The sequence below is a fragment of the Sinocyclocheilus rhinocerous genome, unplaced genomic scaffold (assembly GCF_001515625.1).
Source record: "Sinocyclocheilus rhinocerous isolate Xijiao unplaced genomic scaffold, SAMN03320098_v1.1 scaffold185, whole genome shotgun sequence".
Classification (NCBI taxonomy): domain Eukaryota; kingdom Metazoa; phylum Chordata; class Actinopteri; order Cypriniformes; family Cyprinidae; genus Sinocyclocheilus; species Sinocyclocheilus rhinocerous.
The window spans coordinates 2,525,421-2,548,222 of NW_015662163.1; the positions used below are offsets into that span (position 1 = coordinate 2,525,421).

At 36.5% G+C, this 22,802-nt stretch overlaps 1 protein-coding gene across 1 annotated transcript in view; it reads left to right on the forward strand.

Moving 5' to 3' along the window:
• The first annotated feature begins 2,306 nt into the window (after positions 1–2,306).
• The window catches only part of LOC107727572 (protein FAM184A-like), a 159,382-nt gene continuing 138,886 nt past the window's right edge, over positions 2,307–22,802 (forward strand). The window contains exon 1 of the mRNA XM_016537471.1: positions 2,307–2,975. Coding sequence (XP_016392957.1) covers positions 2,796–2,975 — 180 coding nt within the window. The 5' untranslated portion in view covers positions 2,307–2,795. The remainder of the gene's footprint in view (positions 2,976–22,802) is intronic.

Consider the following 22,802-nt stretch of genomic DNA (forward strand, 5'->3'; position numbering starts at 1 on the left):
GCTTCCTCCAGTGAAAAAGTCCATCCCCTGTTGTCCTCTCACATCAAAATCCACCAACATATTTGTTCAGAACTGTTTTGGCTTGTAAATGGTGCTTGATCTGTGCATATTTCTCTCCTGATTCAGACCAGGCGTTTTTTTTTTCCCCGTCTTGATGTATTTATTACAAACATACATTTCGCTTCATAAGACATAAATTGGTGGACTGGAGTCATGTGGATTACTTGTGAAGCATTGTGATGTTTTTATCAGCTGTTTGGACTCTCATTCTGACGGCACCCATTCACTGATGAGCAAGTGATGTAATGCTAAATCTCTCCAAATCTGTTCTGATGAAAAAACAAACTCATCTACATCTTAGATGGCCTGAGGGTGAGTTAATGTTCAGCAAATTTTCATTTTTGGGTGAACTATTCCTTTAAATAAAACAGCAGTCATGTCAATGTTTGCATGTTGAGAAATGCTTGTAATATTAGTTTCTGTGTGCGACAAAATATCCTTATAGAAAGTCAAATTATTATGCACTACTACAGCATAGAGTGCTCATACACAGTAATTCTAAAGGCCCACATGTATTTTAATTTTCAAAGCGTGATCATTGGCTCATGAATTTCAGATGCCTCAAAGCTGCATACAGACTTTTTAAATATCCAGCACATTATACTAGGAGAGATTTTTAATAGATGTTGTCCACATTGGATTGTAAAGAAATACATGAGCAGATTGTAAACATGGCACGTGTGCTAAGCTGTGAATCACAACTAGCATGAAAATAGCAAAGTACTTTTTTCAGACAACACTTTGCTTAATTTCTGTGGAGAGTCTGTTTTCTGTATATTATTATTATTAAAAACCTGTTTTTTTCTTAGTTGATTAATATTTAAGTTGAACTGAGTAACTTGAGTTTAAATATAATTTCTTGTGTTGCATAATTTTTTACTGTTTACATTTTGCTGAAAAGCTTATATAGTTTCATGACATATTCCATATGTGTTAGAAAACACTCTCTGTCTTGAGAATGCCTCACCCCTCCTTTCTTTCCCTCTCCCTCTCACTCTCCCTCCTCTATCTGTTCTCTCTCTCTTGTATGGTGTTTTAATGTCTCTTACTGACATTCGAGCTATGCATGCGCAAATGTATACATTAGCTTTTCTTATTCAAATGTCTAAATAAGGACATGATAGCTAGGAATGAGGTTCGTGATGAAACCATGAAGATAGTTTAGCATCCTTCGCAAAAGTCTATTCCTAATATGTCCATGTTTTTCTGTTCATATGGCCATTTTATATAAACACATGTTCTTGGCCAAAGATCCTATATGTATGTCATCTATATCCTCATTGGTTAAAGGGTTGAAACTCCCCTCGACATATGCCTATATAATATCTTTGTATCTATGAATAAAGTTGAAGTATTGAGAATACATATGAATGTGTGTTTTCTTACTTCCCGGCCGTTATATCCACTTTGAGGGATTGAGAATATCTGAGGTGGCAAAGAGAATCTAGAGGGACCGTTGTTAATGATTTCTAACAATATGCATTTGGGGCATGTTATCACAAAAGGTGTGCTCAAAAAAACACCTCTCCGAAGAACTGTATTTTTATTTATTTATTTAGGCCTATTTATTTATTTATTTATACTGTAGCATATATTGTCTGTAAATAAAATGACTTTTTTTTTTATAAATAACCTTGAAAAATATTAACTGGATTTAAAGCGTGACAACTAGCCCATGTGATTTACATTAAATAGTACAAAAACTAACAATTGTTAAATATAATATAATATAATTTCATTATTTTTTATTTATTATCCATCCATAGTAGTGCTCAAAAAAACACCTCTCCGAAGAACCGTATTTTTATTTATTTATTTAGGCCTATTTATTTATTTATTTATACTGTAGCATATATTGTCTGTAAATAAAATGACTTTTTTTTTATAAATAACCTTGAAAAATATTAACTGGATTTAAAGCGTGACAACTAGCCCATGTGATTTACATTAAATAGTACAAAAACTAACAATTGTTAAATATAATATAATATAATTTCATTATTTTTTATTTATTATCCATCCTCAGTACCCTTCACATCAACGGTTTAGCTACATACGCTTAAAGTAAAATACTTTCAAGCACGAACACAATCAGAAACAAAAATAGAATAATATTTTATTTTAGGTCCTGTCCACCCACCTCCTGGGACATTTCCAAAATCACTTTTTCAACGACTTTCGCATTACATCACATCCAAAAGAAAAGAGCAGGAGGCGGAGATGAAAAGAACAGTGACCGACGGAACTGACGTCACTGGCATAATGTAAACTGTTGAGATGATCCATGGTAACAGACTCAGTGCAGCAACACCGCTCGCACAGACGCACGAACGGCATCCGACAGAAATGCCTCGAACCTGGATCGCAGCTGCACCGGCTCTCGCTTCTTACAAACGCGTTAGACGCGCCGTCGGCCTTTTAAACGCGACGCACCTGCCGGGAATCCAAAACATTTGATGTATTCCTTCTACAAATCTACTGTCAGTTCACAAGAAGCAAGGAAAGCAGCGAAATGTGCGGTTGAACTGCTGCTCATCTCAGCGCTTTCGCTTACTATTTCTAACAGACTACAATACGAGCAGATGATTTTAATCCGGATGAAATAATGACTCTTGTGGATTAACGCCTTCGTTGTCACTCTAGTTTTTGCCTTGTCGGGATCGAGGGATCATCTGCCTTTACCATTTGCCATTACAGTCTGTATATAACAGCCATAGTAATATAATATCGTGAAGATGGCGACTGGAGCGGGCTGGCAGCATTACTACAACCCCGCTGGCAGCACTTCGACGGGGAAATATAACAGCACCTCCACTTCTACATCCACCAGCACGTCCTTCCCGTCTGGGTTAACCCTCGAATACACGCAGGACCTCCATCTGAAGATGAGCAAGAAGATTGCACAGCTGACCAAGGTAATTTTGTGCGCGTTTTGGGGATGCGTAATGCCATGTGTGCTGTTTGAGCGATGCGCACTGGAGGTGCCACCGGAGACCCCTATCCAAATGACAACAGGCTGGCCTGCTATCCGGATTAACCCTAGAATACATAATGGGGTCAAAATTACCAGAAGGGGTGGACATTTTTATTAATAAAAACATTTAATTTCGTGATATGCCATGTGTATTTCACAAAAAGGTTGTATGAAAGTCTCACCAAAATCGTCATATTTCTTGGTTATCAAAATGAATAAGAAACTATATATAATAAATAAATAAAAACAATTATTGAATTAAAATGTAAACATAAAAACTAATTCAAAATAATAATAAAAACTGTAATAGTATCTCAATGATACTAAAATAACACTTGGTTATAGGTTCAGAAAAATATTGTCAAAAACTGTCAATATTATTTCATATAAATAAACGATAATAAAATAATTTTGTTTGTACTGGCTTAATCTTAAAAAAATACGTGATAGGCCTCTAATACAGTACAGTACCAGTCACATCTGACTGATTAATATCCCAAAAAAAAATACTGACAAATATATATTGTTCGTATGGGCCGGGCCAGACCATGCAAAAAAGCACAAGTGTGCGGCAAGAATGTGTACTCTTTAAATACTGTTTAAAAAGCATCCCTCTGTGCATCTCATGAGGTTGAGGGAAGCCCAAGGTTTGCAGAGTGACTTGAAAAGGTATTTTAATTTATTAACATTTTTGGAGACTACATAATTTCCACAATGAGAATTGAAAGTGATCATAATGAATGAGTGGGTGTGTCCAAATTTCCGACTGGTGCTGTTCCCTCAAAAGGAAGCAGTGCAAAATCTGCCCAAAATCCATCTTGTGTAAGATGTGCTTGGTCCTGTCTACAAGGATCATAGCTATATAATCTGCAAAGCCTGCTAGGCAAATTTGTATTTCTCACATAAACACATTAGTTATAGCTGAATTTTATCTATGAACCCAGTACGGGTTGTTTTGAACCCCTTTATGTGCTCTTGTGGTTTCTGGGACATGTGTTCTTTGGTTAAAGCTTGCTTAAATTCAGTTTGTATATGCTTAATGTCATCATACCTTTTTATTTTTTGGTTATTTTTTAGTAATAATTCGTCTTCCTGAAAATAGCTACACTGATCATATTTCATCCTCAGGTTGGACATTCACTTGCGTAAAATTGTGTATGTTACATTTGTGGTTTAATCTGTGAATCTGTGAATATTATCAACACCTGCTGTTTAGTATAATCCTCTTAGCCTGACTGAGATATGGGAATGGCATGTTTCCAAAGCCTGCTTCAGCTATTAATTTTCAGGTATTAGAGCCAGGGTTCCCACACTCATGGACAACCTGGAAATATCAGAGTTGAGTTTGCAGATCTGGAAATTTCTATACTGAATATTATTTTTTTATTTTTTATAAAATATTTCATGAGCTAGATATGAATGGTGTGTAGAGCTAAACTTGTTTAAGAGCCATAGTGATGTTCAGTTTGTGAGACAATCATTGTTCTGAGTTGGTTCTTTTGTAATGAATTGGTGAAACCGGTTTACAGAATGGTGCGATTCATTTGTTGATATAATGATTGAATCTCTATAGTGTCTGATTTGAAGATTAGTATTATAGAGATAATACATACACATACACAAAGCCTCTATTTTGTGGAAGGTCATCAGGTATTATTGTGCGCCAATTGCTTTTTTGAGTTGGTTCTTTTGTAATGAATTGGTCAGATTAGTTCTCAGAATGATTCATTAGCGAATCTGTCTTATTGTTTGTTAATATAATTACTGGATCTGTACAAGTGCCTGCTTTGAAGGTTAGTATTATAGAAAAAAAAATATATATACCTTCTTCACATACCCAAAGCCTCGCTCTATTACATGGGAGGAAAATAGTTATGAGTTGCTTGCTTCTCTTGTAAAGAATTGATTAAACTGGTTCACAAAATTGTCAGAATGATTTATTAGCAAAATTGTCTTCAATCGTTTATTGATATAATTACTGGACCTCTATAAGTGTCTGCTTTTGAAGATTAGTATTATAGAGCAATCAAATATAATGTCTTCACCCAAAGCCTCTATTCTGTGTAAGATTGTTGATTTTTATTGTGAGCCAGTTGTTCTTATGAATTGGTTCTTTCACAATGAATTGACTGAACTGGTTCACAAAATAGTCAGAATGATTCATTAGCAAATATGTCTTGAGTTATTTGTTGATATAATCACTATAAGTGCCTGCTTGGAAGATTAGTATTACAGAGAAATCAAATATAATATCTTCACATAACCACAGCCTCTATTCTGTGGAAGGTTGTCAATTTTATTGTGTTTTGTAATGTACTTGTAGAAGCAAGGTTCTGGCAAGCCTTGATCTGTGTTTGTTGTCTAACCATAAATAAAGAAACTGGATCAGGAATACAAAGTGAGCAACAAAATACATATTTTATTGAACCTGAGTCTTAACATTCATGTGTGTGACTTCATATTCCTTGCATCATAAATTACCATACAATTATTAAGTTCAGTCACAACCTCCAGAAGATCTGCTGGTTTATGACTGCCGTTCTTGCACATGCACAGTGACGCTGACTGAAGTTCATTCGTCCTTAGGGAGCTCGGGCTGCGCCTCATAAATGAGATTACACTGCTTTGGCTGAGTATTGATGTACCTGTCAGACTGTCATTAAACATGGACACCTGGGTCATTGCTTTTAAAGGATATGCGAGGCATGAGGAGTTGATGTGTCATCAAAAAAGTGCACAGAGGATTTTTGAATTTATGATATTTGCATTGCATCACATTACAATTCTTTGTGCTTTGTACTGGATATTTAGCCCATCCATACGTGTCATCTGTTTGTTGGTTGAGAAATTTTTTACTCAAAAATGAAAATGCTGTCATCATTTACTCTCCCTCATGTCGTTCCAAACTTGTATGACTTTTTCTTCATTTTATTTAAAAAAAATTTTTTTCCTATACAAAGAAAGTCAAAGTGGTCCTGTAATACAGTATGTGTGGTCTACTTGGCTTTCAAAGTATATTTGTGTTTTCAAAGTATATTTTTGTGTGTTTGGAGGAAGAAAGTAAATCAAATGATGACCATAAATAAAATAAAATAAAATTTAAATACAGTAAAAGTTAAATCAATCAATCAATCAGTCAATTTGGATACAAAACTTTGCATAGTTTTCATATTGTGCTATTGGATAAACCTTTTGCATTTCTGTGTGAAATGCACAAGGCAATTGAAATGAATAAAAATGACAACTCAATGTAAATTTAAAAGAATAGTTCACTCAAAAAATAAAAATTCGGTCATCATGACAGTAAAATAGGGCATTCTAAGTCAATATACTGCAGTATTTCCTATCTCAATCAGTAGAAAATATGGTTAACACCCGGTCATGCATGAAAAAAAAAATACCGTCATGTACCGTGAAACCGGTATAATTTTGAAAAATACCGTGATCTAGGTTTTTGGTCATACCGCCCAGCACTATGCAGCAGACATAACAGCGAGTGTCTTGCTGAAGTTTTATGCAGCTGGTTTGAGTAAAGCTGTAATGAGACCCCAAGATCCTGACTGCACAGTGTTTTAAGATAAACGTTTATAATTTTTATGTTTTCAACATTTTCTGCCTTCCACAGTTAAGTGCATTGTTAGTGCATTAGGACTTTGTCAGCCACTTCCTCATGTGGTGCTCAACGTAATTCGATAGACTCATAAAGCTGAAACCAGTCTCCCTGACTGGCCTTTTTCTCTCTGGTTATGGGTTACCTTGGCATCCACACTTCCCAGTCTCCAGATGGGCCCAGTCTGGATCTCACGGCCTCCTGATGGGTATCAATAAACTCCAGAAGCATCACGTCGCAATTCATTTACCCCCCACAGATTGTTTGTGCGAAAACATTTGATGCTTCTCACACAAATGCTCTTTCAGTAGCTGGCCTTCTGAGCTTTTTATATCTACACTGTAAAAAATGACCGTGAATTTAACGGTAAAAGACTAAAAATGCTACAGTAAAAACCTGTTAAATGGTTAACGGTAAATTCCCCTACTATATACGGTGAAAAACTGTATTGGACATTACATGTATTGGACATTAATCTCGATTCCATTTCGATTTATCGTGCAGCCCTAGCCCATATACAGTTGAGCGAATCTGCAAGATAAGACATAAAATTGCATTTTGTGCCCTGATTTAAGCTATTGCACAAAACAAAATAACTTTGTTGATTTTTTATATTATAAATTTAAGCAAGGGGGGTTATAAACTTAGGGTTTACAAACTCACTTAACTGTATAGATATTACATTTTAATGGCCCATACTTTGTATATTGGCCATACATATACAAATATAAGGATTCACTACTATTTTAAATGTGGCTGTAGTAAAGAAATATTCCCCAATCTACTCTGTACAATTGTCAAACCAGTATCATTTTCTTGAAAAATGTTGCCCTAAGTGAGGATTTTAAATCAAGCTGCTATGCAGACTCTTACAGAATAATCTGTATTATTAGAGAATAATGTAGCCATTGAAAATCAATAAATCTAATAAGAAATACATAACACAGCTATGATTCGCCAGTTGAGACAAAAATAGGTCAAGCTTGGCTTTATCCCTTGGATATACAGTGGGTACGGAAAGTATTCAGACCCCCTTAAATTTTTCACTCTTTGTTATATTGCAGCCATTTGCTAAAATCATTTAAGTTAATTTTTTTTCCTCATTAATGTACACACAGCACCCCATATTGACAGAAAAACACAGAATTGTTGACATCTTTGCAGATTTATTAAAAAAGAAAAACGGAAATATCACATGGTCCTAAGTATTCAGACACTTTGCTCAGTATTTAGTAGAAGCACCCTCTTGATCTAATACAGCCATGAGTCTTTTTGGAAAAGATGCAACAAGTTTTTCACACCTGGAATTGGGGATCCTCTGCCATTCCTCCTTGCAGATCCTCTCCAGTTCTGTCAGGTTGGATGGTAAACGTTGGTGGACAGCCATTTTTAGGTCTCTCCAGAGATGCTCAATTGGGTTTAAGTCAGGGCTCTGGCTGGGCCATTCAAGAACAGTCACAGAGTTGTTGTGAAGCCACTCCTTCGTTATTTTAGCTGTGTGCTTAGGGTCATTGTCTTGTTGGAATTTAAGGGGGTCTGAATACTTTCCGTACCCACTGTATATTGCGTCAAACCATTACTGAGAAGTATTCTTGTATGTTATGTAACATAATTACATTATATTCACACTAAAGCTTATGCAAGATTGAAGGCCACGTTATGAAGTCTAAAGTATGACTGAGTTGCCATAGGGACGCATAAATGGGTCATTCTCTTTTAATTCGCCATATTTTAATTCAGTTTTCTATCCTGTAACGTTGTCTTAAAAGAAAATGTTCCTCATAAACGTCAGTTCCTTCAAATGACCAAATTAGCATGTGATTGTTGTGGGTTATAGCAGCAGGTGCTTCTGTTCCATGTGGCCTGGCATGTGAAGTCAGTTGTAACCTCTTGAATCACGACATGAGAGGAGGATGTGCGTGTGTCATAATCCAGGGGTCAATATGATTGTTGCGTTATCTAGGGAGGCGCAGGCCGCCTGCCACACGGCAGATGGTGGAAGCCCAGGGCACAAGGGCTTAGGTGCAATAGTGAATGTGAGTACTATAACAATAGTTCCATTCGGGAACAGCTTGCTTACTCTGATTGCACAGAGAAATGGTGCTGCACGCTTACAGTAGCTTATAAAAACACTAAGCAGCCTTGTTGGGAAATTGTAACTTTATTACTATGTTAATTCCCTATGCCACCCAGGTAGAAAATCAAGACTGGAGACTTTTTTGAATGTATATGTTCTTTAGTTAATAAGCATGCAGCATACATAATTACTACCTCCACTGCAAAACTTAGACATTCACTTCTTAATGCGGGAATTTGTACATGGAATGACACACCAATAGGTTTATTCTGCCTGAGAAGAATACATTTTTATTTTTTATTTTTTTGCTCAGAATCCCATTTCCTGAATGTTTCACCTTTGGATGCAGAATATCTTTCTCCTAGTAGCTTGTTATATGCAATTTGAGGAGAAAGTGGAGTAAAAAAGAGCCAACTGTCAAGACCAAACCATAATTCAGCAAATGTAACCAGTCATATTAACCTTCACAGAACAGTTTTTGGATTTGCACTATTGCTGGTCTGACCTCATTAAGTTAAGCATGCACCTTATGTACAAAATTAATTGAAAACATTTATATTAGCAAAAATGTGAATGTCATAAATTGAGGGGCTACTTGACAATATAATCAGACATTCATCATAATCATGTGCAGATGGCTTATCTGTAATTTAATTAGTCTATGTATGTATTTATGTGTGTATACATAAATGTATATTTAATATTTTGAAAAATCATTTTTAATTAGTAAATTATATTGTTATGATTTTATAGAATTGATTTGTAATTATATTATGTATTTATGAAAATATTCAATTATATTTCTATTACATTCATATTTTTCAGTTGTAATTATATTCCTTTTGCTGCCATTGTGTTAAAATATTTGACTGTAGAATGCCATGACTGATCACAATCAATTATTTATGTTTTTAAACATGTAGAACTGACACAATTAGATTTTTCTCATTCTAGTGACATGACAGATGTTTTAGTTGGATATGTTTACTAGTATTTATACAAAGCATCTGTTGTGCCATTAGAATATCTAGATGATTTGTGACTATTAGATACAGTTAAATGTGGAGGTACAGTTTGGAAATAGGTTTCACACTCCTTTGATGAGAACTCTGATCAATCATGGGTTCACAGCGCAGGTCAGAAAACACAGAGAACATTAAAGCAATGTTCACTCATGTGTGATCAGACAGTTCTCTCCCTCACACACTTCCATTCACGCCGGGCGATATAATCATTGGCGATAATCCACTGAAAGCATGGATCTTTAACCTGCATCTACATCATTGAGCAACCTTCAATATTAAAATGCTTGTGTTTTCATGCCAGCGGACGGTTGTTTCATGTGGTCATATAAATAACAGCTGTGATCCACTTCAAAGGATATGAAATGGGTGTTTTTGCACAGTCTGATTCTGAAGTGTATCTCCAGTCCTGCCTTTGAGTCTCATGGTAATTTATGCCCTTCTGAGCATCCAGAATACTCAGTGATCTGCTGTATATTTTAACTCTCATGTGTATTAGCTTGAAAACTATTTTACATTTTAACATAGAAATTTAAAGAAATAATTAAACCAAATGCTGAAAATAAACTCACCCCCTGGCCATCCAAGATCTAGATAGGTTTATTTCTTCATCAGAACAGATTTGTAGAAATGTAGTATTGCATCACTTGCTCACCAATGGATCCTCATCAGTGAATGGGTGCCGTCAGAATGAGTCCAAACAGCTGATAAAAACATCACAATAAAGTAATCCACAGGACTCCAGTCCATCAGTTAATGTCTTGTGTTAGTAAAAAGTGGTCTCATCTGAATCAGGAGAGAAATATGCACAGATCAAACACAGTTTACAAGCCGAAACTGTTCTAAATAAATATGTCGGTGGATTTTGATGTAAAAGGACAACAGAGGGTGAACTTTTTCTCATGTTTTTATCAGCTGTTTGGACTCTTATTCTGACGGCACCCATTCACTGCAGAGGAGCAAGTGATGCTAAATTTCTCTAAATCTGTTTTGATTATTAGAATGGATTCTAATTACATTTCTAAATAACTATTATTATATTATACTTTTAATGTCATAACATAACAGTAAATCCAATCTTTACAGAACTCTGCTTTTTAGTTTTTCAGTCATTTTACTTTTTTTTTTCGCATGCAGATAAAATCATTTGCATTCTCCATGGTCGCTTGTTAAATTAATTGTTTGTCAAATGTGTGCACACAGTGCATGCACATTCACGCAGATACACTGCTCACTTTTTATTCAAATAGGTATTCGGAGCACTCAGACGTTTACCACACCAACAACATTGTCCCACTTGTACAACACATAGAAAAAAATGCATTAGTGTGGGCAGCAAGATAATATCAAAAAAATCTATATCTCTGCCAGAGCAATAGACACTCTGGGTTTTATTTCTGTGCTGGGAAAGGCCTGGGGGATAAAGACGCTGTGTATGCATTATTGTAGCAGGTCAGTGCTGACAGGAGAGGGAGGCTATGCTCCCTAAAGCCTTGCGCTGCTGGGGCCCTGCTGTCTTCTCTGCCCAGCCCCTTCTGTCATCACCCTCGTCGGGATAAACAGTCACTGAAAACAGCCATGGAGGGCGGGGGAAAACTGAAGATAAAAGAATGTTTTCATCTTTTTTTCCACTCCTGGCAGCACAAATTTGTTTCGAGTTCTTTATACAGTGGAAATAAAAAAAACTGTGTGTTGTTGCGCAGAGTTTTGTTGAGGGTTCTCTCACCTCAGTCAGACACCCGACTGATTGGCAAGGCCCAGTGGACCGCAGACTTCACATTTCATTCATCTGAGCCATCTGACAGATTTCATGCCTTTCTCTTTATATGCAGACTTCTCTTCCCCGTTGTCCGCGCTTTAGTATGTGTGTAGTAAACAAAACAGTGCGTCGCACCATCCGCCATTCATTCATTGCGGAAATCATGGCGCCTTATGCGTGATATCAAATGCTTCCGCAGATTTGTAGTATTACTATTGCATTTCACCTGAGCATTGCATATCACGCATATTGCTTTGTTCTTGGTTCTTGGTTCTTGTCAACAGTATCTCCGCCATGATAAGCACTGAATGAATGACAGGCTTTCTGTTGTAACATCGCGGAAGGTAAATAAGAGGGTGATCTCTAGTGGAGAAGACTAATGATAAGATTCACATTAATCAGATCTTGTGTTAAATATTTGCTGAAATAAATACAGGAAAAGATCGATTCGCGGCTTTTGAGAATCGATATCGAATCGACGTCATTTAAAAAAACGATAAATCGAAAAATCAATTTTTTTGCCCAGCCCTATTTATATCTGTCAATTGCGTGTTTATATTTTGCAAATCTGATTTTATATCTCGCAATTCTGACTTTTTTTTTTTTTTTTCAGAATTAGGAAGAAAAAGTATCAAAAAAAAAAATCTGATTTTTGGGATGAATTTATTTTTCCTCCTGTGCGGCTTCCATAAACATAATCATGATAAGCATAATGATAATCTTTGACTTGAAAGTATGTTTCAGTACTGTTTTAATACATTACCAAAAGTACTTTCCCATGACTGACAGTAAATCGTTTTAGTGCATACAGTAGAAGTATGCAAATTGCAATTCAGCCCACGATTTCCTGCAGAGTTCATATCCTGAACTCATCATTGAATGCGAGTTTCTGCCATTTTGGCCTAGGGCAGGTTTTTAAGTCTACACTGTAAAACCCGATAAGTTCAGAATATTCAAAATTTTTGTGGACACCGATTACCTCAAAAAATGTAATTAAGCAACTCAAATTTTTTGTTAACATTAATTATAAATAACAATTAAGTCAAACTAAAAAGCTTAAATTTGTTTTTTGAATGGATTCTTCTGAACGTCGGTTAGAGCAACGAGGTGACGTCACATTACGTCAATCAGTAAACTTAAAAATAATAATTTAAATAGAAGAGTATACTCAAAACTGTTGAGCCACACAACAATAAAACTAAATTCCTCGTTCAGAAAATGTAATTGTTATAAGTTGCATTAACGATTTAACAGACTTTAATTGCAGTGTTCTTAATCTTTATAAGTTAGCAGTACTGTTCGGGTTTACAGTGTACCTCTGCACTGCTACTGTAGAAGACACACAGTTGCACCCTTTCATACATACTGCGGGTCAGCCGAGTACATGTTTGACCTAGACCTTTACTGCCTTCACTTTCTCCTGTGGCCAGCTGAGCAAAGGTCACACCTGTGTGAATAGAAGCAAAAAATCTTAGCAAACTCTGGCTCTGCTCTGTGTAGATAAAGCTCTCCCACTCGCTATTATTTCATTTGGCTTCTGAGATGACTTCCATTCACTCGAATCAACTTCTAGCAGGCAATCAGCGTCCCAGTGCTATCGTGTTTCTGAATCGGCTAAGCCTTCAAGGTAAACGCGCAGCCAATGATAAGAAGCTCATTCAGCTTTCTCAGTGAAGCCCCCTCACACATTTTTAACTGATAGTCTCTGAGCGCTGATGAATTGAGGCTAGAATAAGAGCTATTTTTAACCTGACGTCAAGTTGAAGTCTGTTAAATAGCATTTTGTTGTCAATGGTAAGGGAATCGCAAAGAATTTTACTATTTCAGTTCTGCTACGTGTTACCATTTCTGTTTCCTTAATGGTTCCACTACTGATTCTTTCACTGTTGAGGAAGAGATATTTAAAAGAAGGAAATACAGTTACATTGTCACATGATGAGATTGATTCAGATAATAAATGCATAGTTTAAAAGAATGGTTTTCATTTACACAGACTTTTAATGACTTTTCACTGTCGTTTTAAAGATGATAAATGCAATCCAATAACAAACAAAAAATGTGATAACAATTCATTCATTCATTAGGCTATATTTTATAAAATATTTCTGAGATGTTGTTATATGAACAACCATTTTATATCTCATGAGCCTTAAGAACATTGTAACATAACAGTATTATGCCAGCAGGATGAGTTTGGATCAATAAAAGATACTGTTTAGAAAAGTAATTCGTAAGGTAATTGGTCATCGATCACGTCGTAAGTGATTCAAATCATAAGATTCATTTGCACGGGAATCAGACTAAACTGATTGCGCTGTAATGTTTTGGTGACAAAAAAGAACCGCCATGCTTTTGGGAATCGAACCAAGAAGAACCGACTCATAAGAATCACGCATTCGGGAATTTGAATCATGAATCCGTTTTAATTTACTAAAATGAACTGGCTCATAGGAGACATTTACTAAATTTAGAACTGCGTACTAGCATACTATTCTTCCTATTTTTACTGTATCAGTATATAGCAGAAATAGTAATAGTATGTTAGTACGGTTCCAAATTTAGAGATTCATTCAGAAATTGGACTAAACTGATCACGCTGTATGAATTTGAATCATTAAAAATAACATACTCAAAAGAGTCATGCTTTTGGGAATACAACTGCACTAGTCATACTGTTTAGTTATGATTCACTAAAATAAACTGACTCATATGAGTCATTCTTTCAAGAATCAGACAAAAGAAAGCACCAACTAATTTGAGTCATTAATTAAGGAATCAGACGGCACTGTTCGGGCTGTGTAGTTTTGATTTACTAAAATTAACCGACTCACAAGAGTCATTCATTTGGGAATCGGACTGCACTCTTTGTTTTGTGTTTTGTTTTCATTCACTAAAATGAACTGGCTCATATAAGTAATTTGTTAGGGATTTGACTACACAGGGTAAAATGTATGTATTGATGGATTAAAAAGAACTGGCTCATACGTGTCTGACTGGAATTGCACATGAGCCGCTCTGTAGATTGAATAGCAGTGTTGCGGTGCCAGGTCACAGTATGTTATTTCGCCATTCTGTTAGCATTGGCAGAAAAATGCATGTGCTTGAACCATTAACTGATGGTAAATCTGTAATTTCTAAAAAAAAAAGGATCCTGGTCTGAATAAGAGAAGTTCCCCATTCCCAACCTAAGATCTCACTGAGATAAGCCGTTGTTGTACCGGTTAGATGTGTCTAATGAGTGTACTTGCCATTTGTGTGCACACCTACATTGCATTGAAGTTCTTAACTTGAGACCTTACCTTGTTTGACTGACCTTTGTCTTGAACTCATTTTGTCTGCTAATGTTTCAGCTGAAAAATGGTGGAAAACTCTTTAGAAGTAGCCTGCCGGAGTTACACAGAGACATGGTTATGAATACTAATGAAGTGATTAGTCCCTAATATGTGATTGGAAGAGGCGTCCAGCGGTTCCACACTGCAGGAAACCCCATTAATTTGAGGAGACAGTTGATTAGTCTCCATATTTTATATTTTTTATAGAAAAAAAAAAACATCGCTGTTGATTTAATCCCAAGCTAATCGCTCAGTCTAATCATAAAACTTCATATTTATGCCAGGGAAATTTCAGCACATAATGAACAAGGGCATTGACATAATCATTATTTGGTTTAGAAACTTTGGAAAGTTACATTTATTGCTTATGACCATTTACTTTTAGCTGATGTCATTTTATAAGCAGAAGTCCACGGCGTAATGGCTTGCAAAGACATTCTGATCCTTTCTGCAAGACTAAGTCCCTTTTTTAAAGGAGACAAATTATGCCCCTTTTTACAATATGTAATATAAGTCTCTGGTGTCCCCAGAATGTGTCTGTGAAGTTTCAGCTCAAAATACTCCACAGATCATTTATTATATAATTTTGAAAATGCCTATTTTGAGTGGAAGCAGAAACACGCTGTAATCAAAATGACGGCGCCGTGGGTGGAAACTTACAGATTAAGGGGGAGTAATATTATAATGAGGTCCCTTTGCCACGTCACCAAGGGAACGCGCTCGTTTTTTTCAGACGCTTGCAGAAAAAGGCTTACCAAAACAAAGTTACTGGGTTAATCTTTTTCACATTTCCTTGGTTGGTAGATGCATCGGGGACCTGATTATAGCACTTAAAACCTGGGAAAGTCAGATTTTTATGATATGTCACCTTTAAATAAATAGCATCTTATCAGTGGACCGTTAAAGATTATTTCTGCTTTCCTCAGGTGTTTTGAGGCAGAGCGTAATGAGGGTGACCAGAGAAGAGCAGCAGGTGAATGTTTCAGTGCTCTGCTCAAATGAAGATCCATTGCTTCCTCAAGTGAATATGAGGTTAAAGAAATGTGCCACGGTGGGCTATTCTCAATGCCGCTATGATCCGTCTCATGCGAATGCATGTGTGCACGTCCCTCAGGGTTTCGAATCATGCTATTATCAACTCTTTATTTCTATAATGAATTTTCACCTTTCCTCTCAGCATCCAGCTAGCCACAATAGAGGAGCATCACCCCGTTTCTGAGTTGCCCAGGATTCCATTTGCAGGTGACACCCAATTCAGCTGTTGGCTGAAGGGTTTTGTATCAACTGGCATTGCAGTGAATATCAAGGTCATTTTGTTTTGTATCACCTGTGTGGAGGTGATTCTCTGTTTGAGAAGTGTTTCTGTGAAGGGTTGTGTGGTTACCAGGGCTTGTAATCAAAAGGTTGTTGGTTCAAACTAGGTACTCTATTGTTTAACAGTTTGCGGGCAGTATGATTTATTAAAAAAAGAATATATATATATATATATATATATATATATATATTCACAGTAACTTAAACATGCAATGTCTGATCTGCCCTAAACTTCCAATGTTTGATAAGAGTCCTGGCCTGAAAACATGTACATGCCAATATTCAGTTATAATCATAGCGCCACCTACTGGCAACAGGAAATTACTTGTTTTACACTAACTTAAACATACAATGTCCGATCTGCCCCAAACTTCACGTTTGATAAAGAGTCCTGGCCAGAACACATCTTAAAGCCAATATTCAAAAATAATCATAGCGCCACCTGCTGGCAACTGGAATTGACTTTGTTTACACTAACTTAAACATGCAATGTCCAATCTGCAGCAAACATCACATGTTTAGTAACAATCCTGGCCTGAAGACATCTACACATCAATATTCAGTAATAATTATAGCGCCACCTGCTGGCAACAGGAAATGACTTTGTTTGCACTAACTCAAACATACCATGTTCAATCTGCACCAGACTTCACATGTTTGATAAAAGTCTTGGCCTGAAGACATCTATATGCCAACGTCCAGTTATAATCATAGCGCCACCAGCTGGCAGCAGGAAGTTTGGCGCATATAAATGACTTTGACATATTCCTCTTATATTTACCACTTTAAATGCATATTGCCCACTCTTTGCTCTTTTCCAAAAGCCACCGGGTGGCGGTGAGCCCGGGTGCGAGGGCCCTTTCATCGCTGCTTGCAGCTTTAATTTGACCTTCTAACTCTAGCACTTCAGTTAAAAATGGCGTTTATCGCGTTTTGGAACCAAACTTTTCAAATATACACAGTACACACACATATATTATGTAAACAAAAACTTTTATTTTGGATGCGATTAATCGCGATAATGTATACATATAAATTTTCAGCAAGGATGCATCAATTAATCAAAAGTTACATTAAATACATTTATATTGTTACAAATGATTTAGCAGCACAACATTAATAATAGGAAATGTTTCTTGAGCAGCAAATCAGCATAATAGAATTTCTGAAGGTTCATGTGACACTGAAGACTGGAGTAATGGCTGCTGAAAATTCAGCTTTGCATCACAGGAAAAAATACATTTATTACATTTTTTTTACTGTATTTTTGCATATGAGACATCTTTCAGTATATTCTTCTTCTTCTTATTATTATTATTATATCAGCAAAGGAATAGAATGCAGGAGTTTTTATGTAAGTTGGGCTATTTTCTGACGGCACTGACTGACTATTTGTCTGTCATCCCACTGTGCCCTTTAAGCCAAGCGCACACTACAAGAGAGATGCTTGTCGTCCCTTCGCACACTTTTGTGGTTTTCATCTGTTGTGTTGTTGCACAGAAGTAATCGCAGACTAGTTGCATCACTTACAAGATCATTCTCCTCCCCAATTGTAGTTACAGTCCTCACAAATTGCAACAAGTGAGTTTAGTCTTGACAACATGTCAACACATATCATAGTGGCACTGGAGGGCTAAGGGCTGTTTTAACACTGATTTGAACAGAACAGGAAAATAAATAGTAGGGTTGCAAAGGGATGGAAATTTTCCGGTAAATTTCCGGAAAACCCCTGGAATGTTTCTGAAATTTACTGGAAATGTTCCACCTTTTTGCAACCCTAATAAATAGTAATGGAAAATTTGGGTGAGTCAGTACTCAATGCATGTTGGAGCTGTTAGAGTGTATACTGAATATGCTGCTGTCATTACCATCTACTGTTCAGGTTAGAGCTGAATCACAGCAAGACAGCACATGGTTTATAAAAGGCCTGCAGTTGGCCTCGCCTCTTTCCACGGGTGTCCTGTGGTGTGAACATGCCCCTGGTCATCTAGCTCATTTTGACCCATTCAAATAGTCAAGTGCCTGAGCTAGTCAGCTTTAATCGTGCATGGTGATTTTTTCTTTTTTTTTTTTCAAATCATAGACCAGTAGCAGTATTGAGTGGTCTGCATTCATGTAAAGACTTTCCCATTGAAAAAGCAAAATACAGTGCACGTATTACTCTTGTAGCAAGGTGGGATTTAGTTTCACCAAATACATGTTTCATGTAATTTAGTCAAATCAGAATTTGTGTCTAGAAGAACAGTGATGTTGATCCAGGAATATGTCCTGCTTGGTTAAATCTTAAAAAGGTTAATAGTTTTGCTTGGTCATGGGGATTTTGCCAAGGAGTTTTTTGTGCCATTTAGAATTAAACTGAGAATGCGTTTGAGCAGAGGTACTTGAAGCTTTTAGTATGAATAGCTTTTCGTATGAATATGTTAGCATCTGTAAGCTAGTGTGCTCCAAAACAATGACAAAATTCGCATTTAGAAGATTTAGAAGAAGCATTTAAAACTTACAGTCTTTCCCTTCAGGCAATATGTGACCCTGGACAACAAAACCAGTCATAAGGGTCAATTTTTTGAAATTGAGATTTATACATCATCTGAAAGCTAAATAAGATTTCCATTGATGTATGGTTTGTTAGGGTAGGACAATATTTGGCCGAGATACAACTATTTGAAAATCTGGAATCTGAGGGTGCAAAAAAATCAAAATATTGAGAAAATCTCCTTTAAAGGGGTCATATGATGCGATTTCAATTTTTCCTTTCTCTTTGGGGATATTTACGGTAGGAAATTTACAAAATATCTTCATGGAACATGATCTTTACTTAATATCCTAATGATTTTTGGCGTAAAAGAAAAATCGATAATTTTGACACGTACAATGTTTTTTTTTTTTGGCTATTGCTAAAAATATACCCAAGCGACTTAAGACTGGTTTTGTGGTCCAGGGTCACATATGGATCAACGATTTTGATGACATCACACTGCACTTCAGCTTCTCATCAAATTTTCTGTCCAATCAAATGCTCTCTAGAATCTGATGCCCCCTACAATATAAATACAATGCAGCTGCAGCTGAAATTGGTCACTTGTTCAAAGAATTAGTGTTTTCTGTATGGCTAGGCTAACTGAGACTCGTCATAGCACTTGCATATTATTGCCCTTTTGTTGGTTTTGATTGCTTTTGGTTTTGTCCAGAGACACGATAGCACAGAGCAGGTCATACGCACGTGCACACCATAAAACGTATCCGACCCATTTGCATTCTACACAGAATGATGAGTAGAAGAAATAACAACTGTGCCATTCACCAATATATTACACACTTTTGAAACTACACATCCTCAACATGATTATCACGGTTTTGCTTTGCACAGTTTCATATTGAATCTAAAGGGGTAATCTCTTAGACACATTAACTGTCAAATTCGACTTTACCAAGCTCAACGGCTCTGGCCCAAGCTGTAATGTAAACGAAACACTATTGGCTATTAAGAAAGGGGGCGGAGCTGTTAGATATGTCCCACCCTCTCATTTCAGATTTTTGCCCTAATAAAACATGTTCCTAGATCAACACCTTTCTGATCAGACATCTGTTGTTGTTGGTAACCAAAGCTAAAAATATTTTATTTGGAATAGTTTTTATTATTTAAAATAAAGCTGAGATCAAGTAAAATAAAAATATTAAATGATCACTTTAAGAATTTACGAATGTTACCTTGGCAGTTAACTAAAATGAAACGCAATGAAGATGAAGTACTAAAATTACTAACAGTTTAAATAAAAACAAAGCTATATATGTATAATAAAAATGACAAAATTCATATAACAAAATTACTAAAAATGCAATATACAATGTATAATTAAATATATGATAATTGAAATGATACTAAAATATTTGAAATATTCATTCAATACTATCATAGTAAAAATAATATTAAAATAACACTGCTGTTTTCCTGGAACAACATTCTTATAAAGAAAGAAAGTTTCCCCTAAACCTATAAGAATCTTGTTAGCCCAAATCCTTAATCGAAAATCTGATTACTGAAAAAAAAAAAAAAAAATCTTGCCCCAAGATCAGCAAAAATATTGATCCAGGAACATTTCCTATGTACATAAATCATGTTAAACAGGTTTGAGTTTTGCTTAGAGCCACAATGGTGAAAAATTCTAGGATAGTTTGCAAGATTAAACCTACATCATCCTCAGCTCAGATTGTTAACCACTTTTAACTACTCCACGTCCTGCTGAATTACTCCTGGGCACTTCTCTCTACTTCTCATTGTCTGCCTGCAGGATTCTTTTTTACTTTGTGCTGAATTAGGAACTAAAGTTAGAAACAGGATTCACTGTATGGAGGTTTTGGCATTTGATGGAGGATTCACTTTGAGATGCTGAATAATGCTTCTGTCTGACGGAGCCTAAAGCGAGAGGGTGTAGAGATGAGGAAATATTGAGAACACTCCACTGTGGCCTACAATAATCACAGGAGATGATTTGATTGAGCGTCTTCCCTCCTGTTCGTTCCTTTCGCAGGCTGTATATTACTTGTTTGTGCTCTCTACTTGATATGTCTTTGTTGGCGTATGATCGTTGGATTTATGTGAATCCTTGGGACGAAATCCTCTCCACCATCTTTACGCATGCCTCTATCCTCCATTGATTATTCGTATTAGATTATACAGTGCTGATTAATGCTATCCGAACAGCTGCCCCTCATGCCTGGAGCAGGATCTCGTCTTGCGCACAATTTCACAAGCTGTCGGCCAGAGAGGAGTGATGAAAGGGGCCATCCATCACCTCACCTCTCATTGAGACCAAAATACTGCGTGTTTGATTTGTGTTGTGGACGCAACCCTGAGCATCAGCCAATAGTATTACGCCTTGCTTTGTGATGAATGAATGACATCACAAACCTGCCAGACAGAAACGACAATGTCATATCACATCAGATAATGATGTTTACACCTCAGAGAGCGCAACAGATGGAGAGATGTGGCCATATTGTACCAGGTAATTAGAAAACGGTGTGTTCTGATGAATTTAAATGGAATGTTTTGGGTTCAAAACAAGTTGAGGTGTATGTAATAATTACATGTATAAATACAAATAATGATGAATCAACCCTCAGTTTGTAAAAATAAACACAATAATTTTTATTGTAACATGCACTTTTAAAAACAAAGGTTTCAAAAGGCAGTTTTCACAGCGATGCCATAGAAGAACCATTCATTGGCATCACTGCTTCTATGAAGAACCTTTAACATCCATGGAACCTTTCCATTGGATAAACCTTTCCATTCTTTATGGAAAGGTTCTATCATTGTTCAAGGTTCTTCTACGAGGTTGCATTAGGCCCCGATCACACCGAACGCGTTTTTTAGGTCTGAAAACGCGAGGCGCACCGCACTGCCTTTTTTTGGTGACTTTTAAAAAAAAGAGCAGTGCGCTGCGTTTTTTTTATGTTGCTAGGCAACCACCAAATCAGCTGTCCTGTCAGTCTAATCAAAGGATTATAGCGCAAGCGCTCTAAAATCTTTGGTTTTTGCTGTTAAGTAAACTCTCATATTAACAGAAATCCTAAAAAATACTGCTCCGGGTAACCCGCGACAGACACCAAAAGTTTCTCCTCCAACATAGCAGTCTCCGGACTTTCTAAGCAACGGTAAACTTTCGTCATCACAACGGAAGGCCCGCCTCTCCGTTCATTCGTTTGAACAATGGAAAAAAACGCGATTGATGTCGGGCGCTTTTTCTGCTCAGAGTTGCTTTTTTTTCAACTTCAGGCGCTCAGAGCGCTCCTGCAAAAACGCGAGGCGCAGCAGGCGGCGAAAACACGAGGCGCACAGGGCGCATAAACAGCGCGCAGAACGCTCACTGCCAACCGAAAACAATTCAAAAAAGGTGCCTCTCGCTGCAAAAAACGCGTTCCGTGTGATCGGGGCCTTAGACTTTAACATTGTCCGTCATTTTTGACGGACATGGTCGTAAAAATTCCACCATAATCTATTATTACCTGTCATTTTAAATTGTATATATTAATTATAATAACACATTTAATTGCTTCTATTTTTGTTCACATTTTCATTTTTAATAATGAACCTACAGGACGAGTATATAGACTTATGCATTTATTTATTTATGATGAGAACAGATGAACAGAGACAGTGCGTCACTTCATGTTCAACACCACACCCCGCAGTAACAGCTGAGGCCACTAAAAACAACAAAATATGCTAGGGCTGGGTAAAAAAAAAATCGATTTCTCGATTTATTTTTGGCGGGGTTTTTTTGCCTTTTTATTTGATAGGACAGTAGTTATACAGAAAGCTAAGTTGGAGAGATAGAGGTGGGGTGGCATCAGGAAAGGTCCGCGAGCCGGGACTCGAACACGTGACTAGGGATATGCCGGTATCAAATTTTCATGTTGCGATTAATTGCTAATGCTTTTATTACGGTATACGGTATTATCACGATATTGAAATTTAGTTTAAAAAAGTGCTGTCATAATACAGTATAACAGGTTTAATAACATTTTTCTTATAACAAAAATAACTGAACATTTAAATGCAATAAAGCAATACAGAAAAATGTATAAAGTTAAAAGTAGGGATGCACCGATACCACTTTTTCCAGTACTCGCCCGATACCGATACTTTTA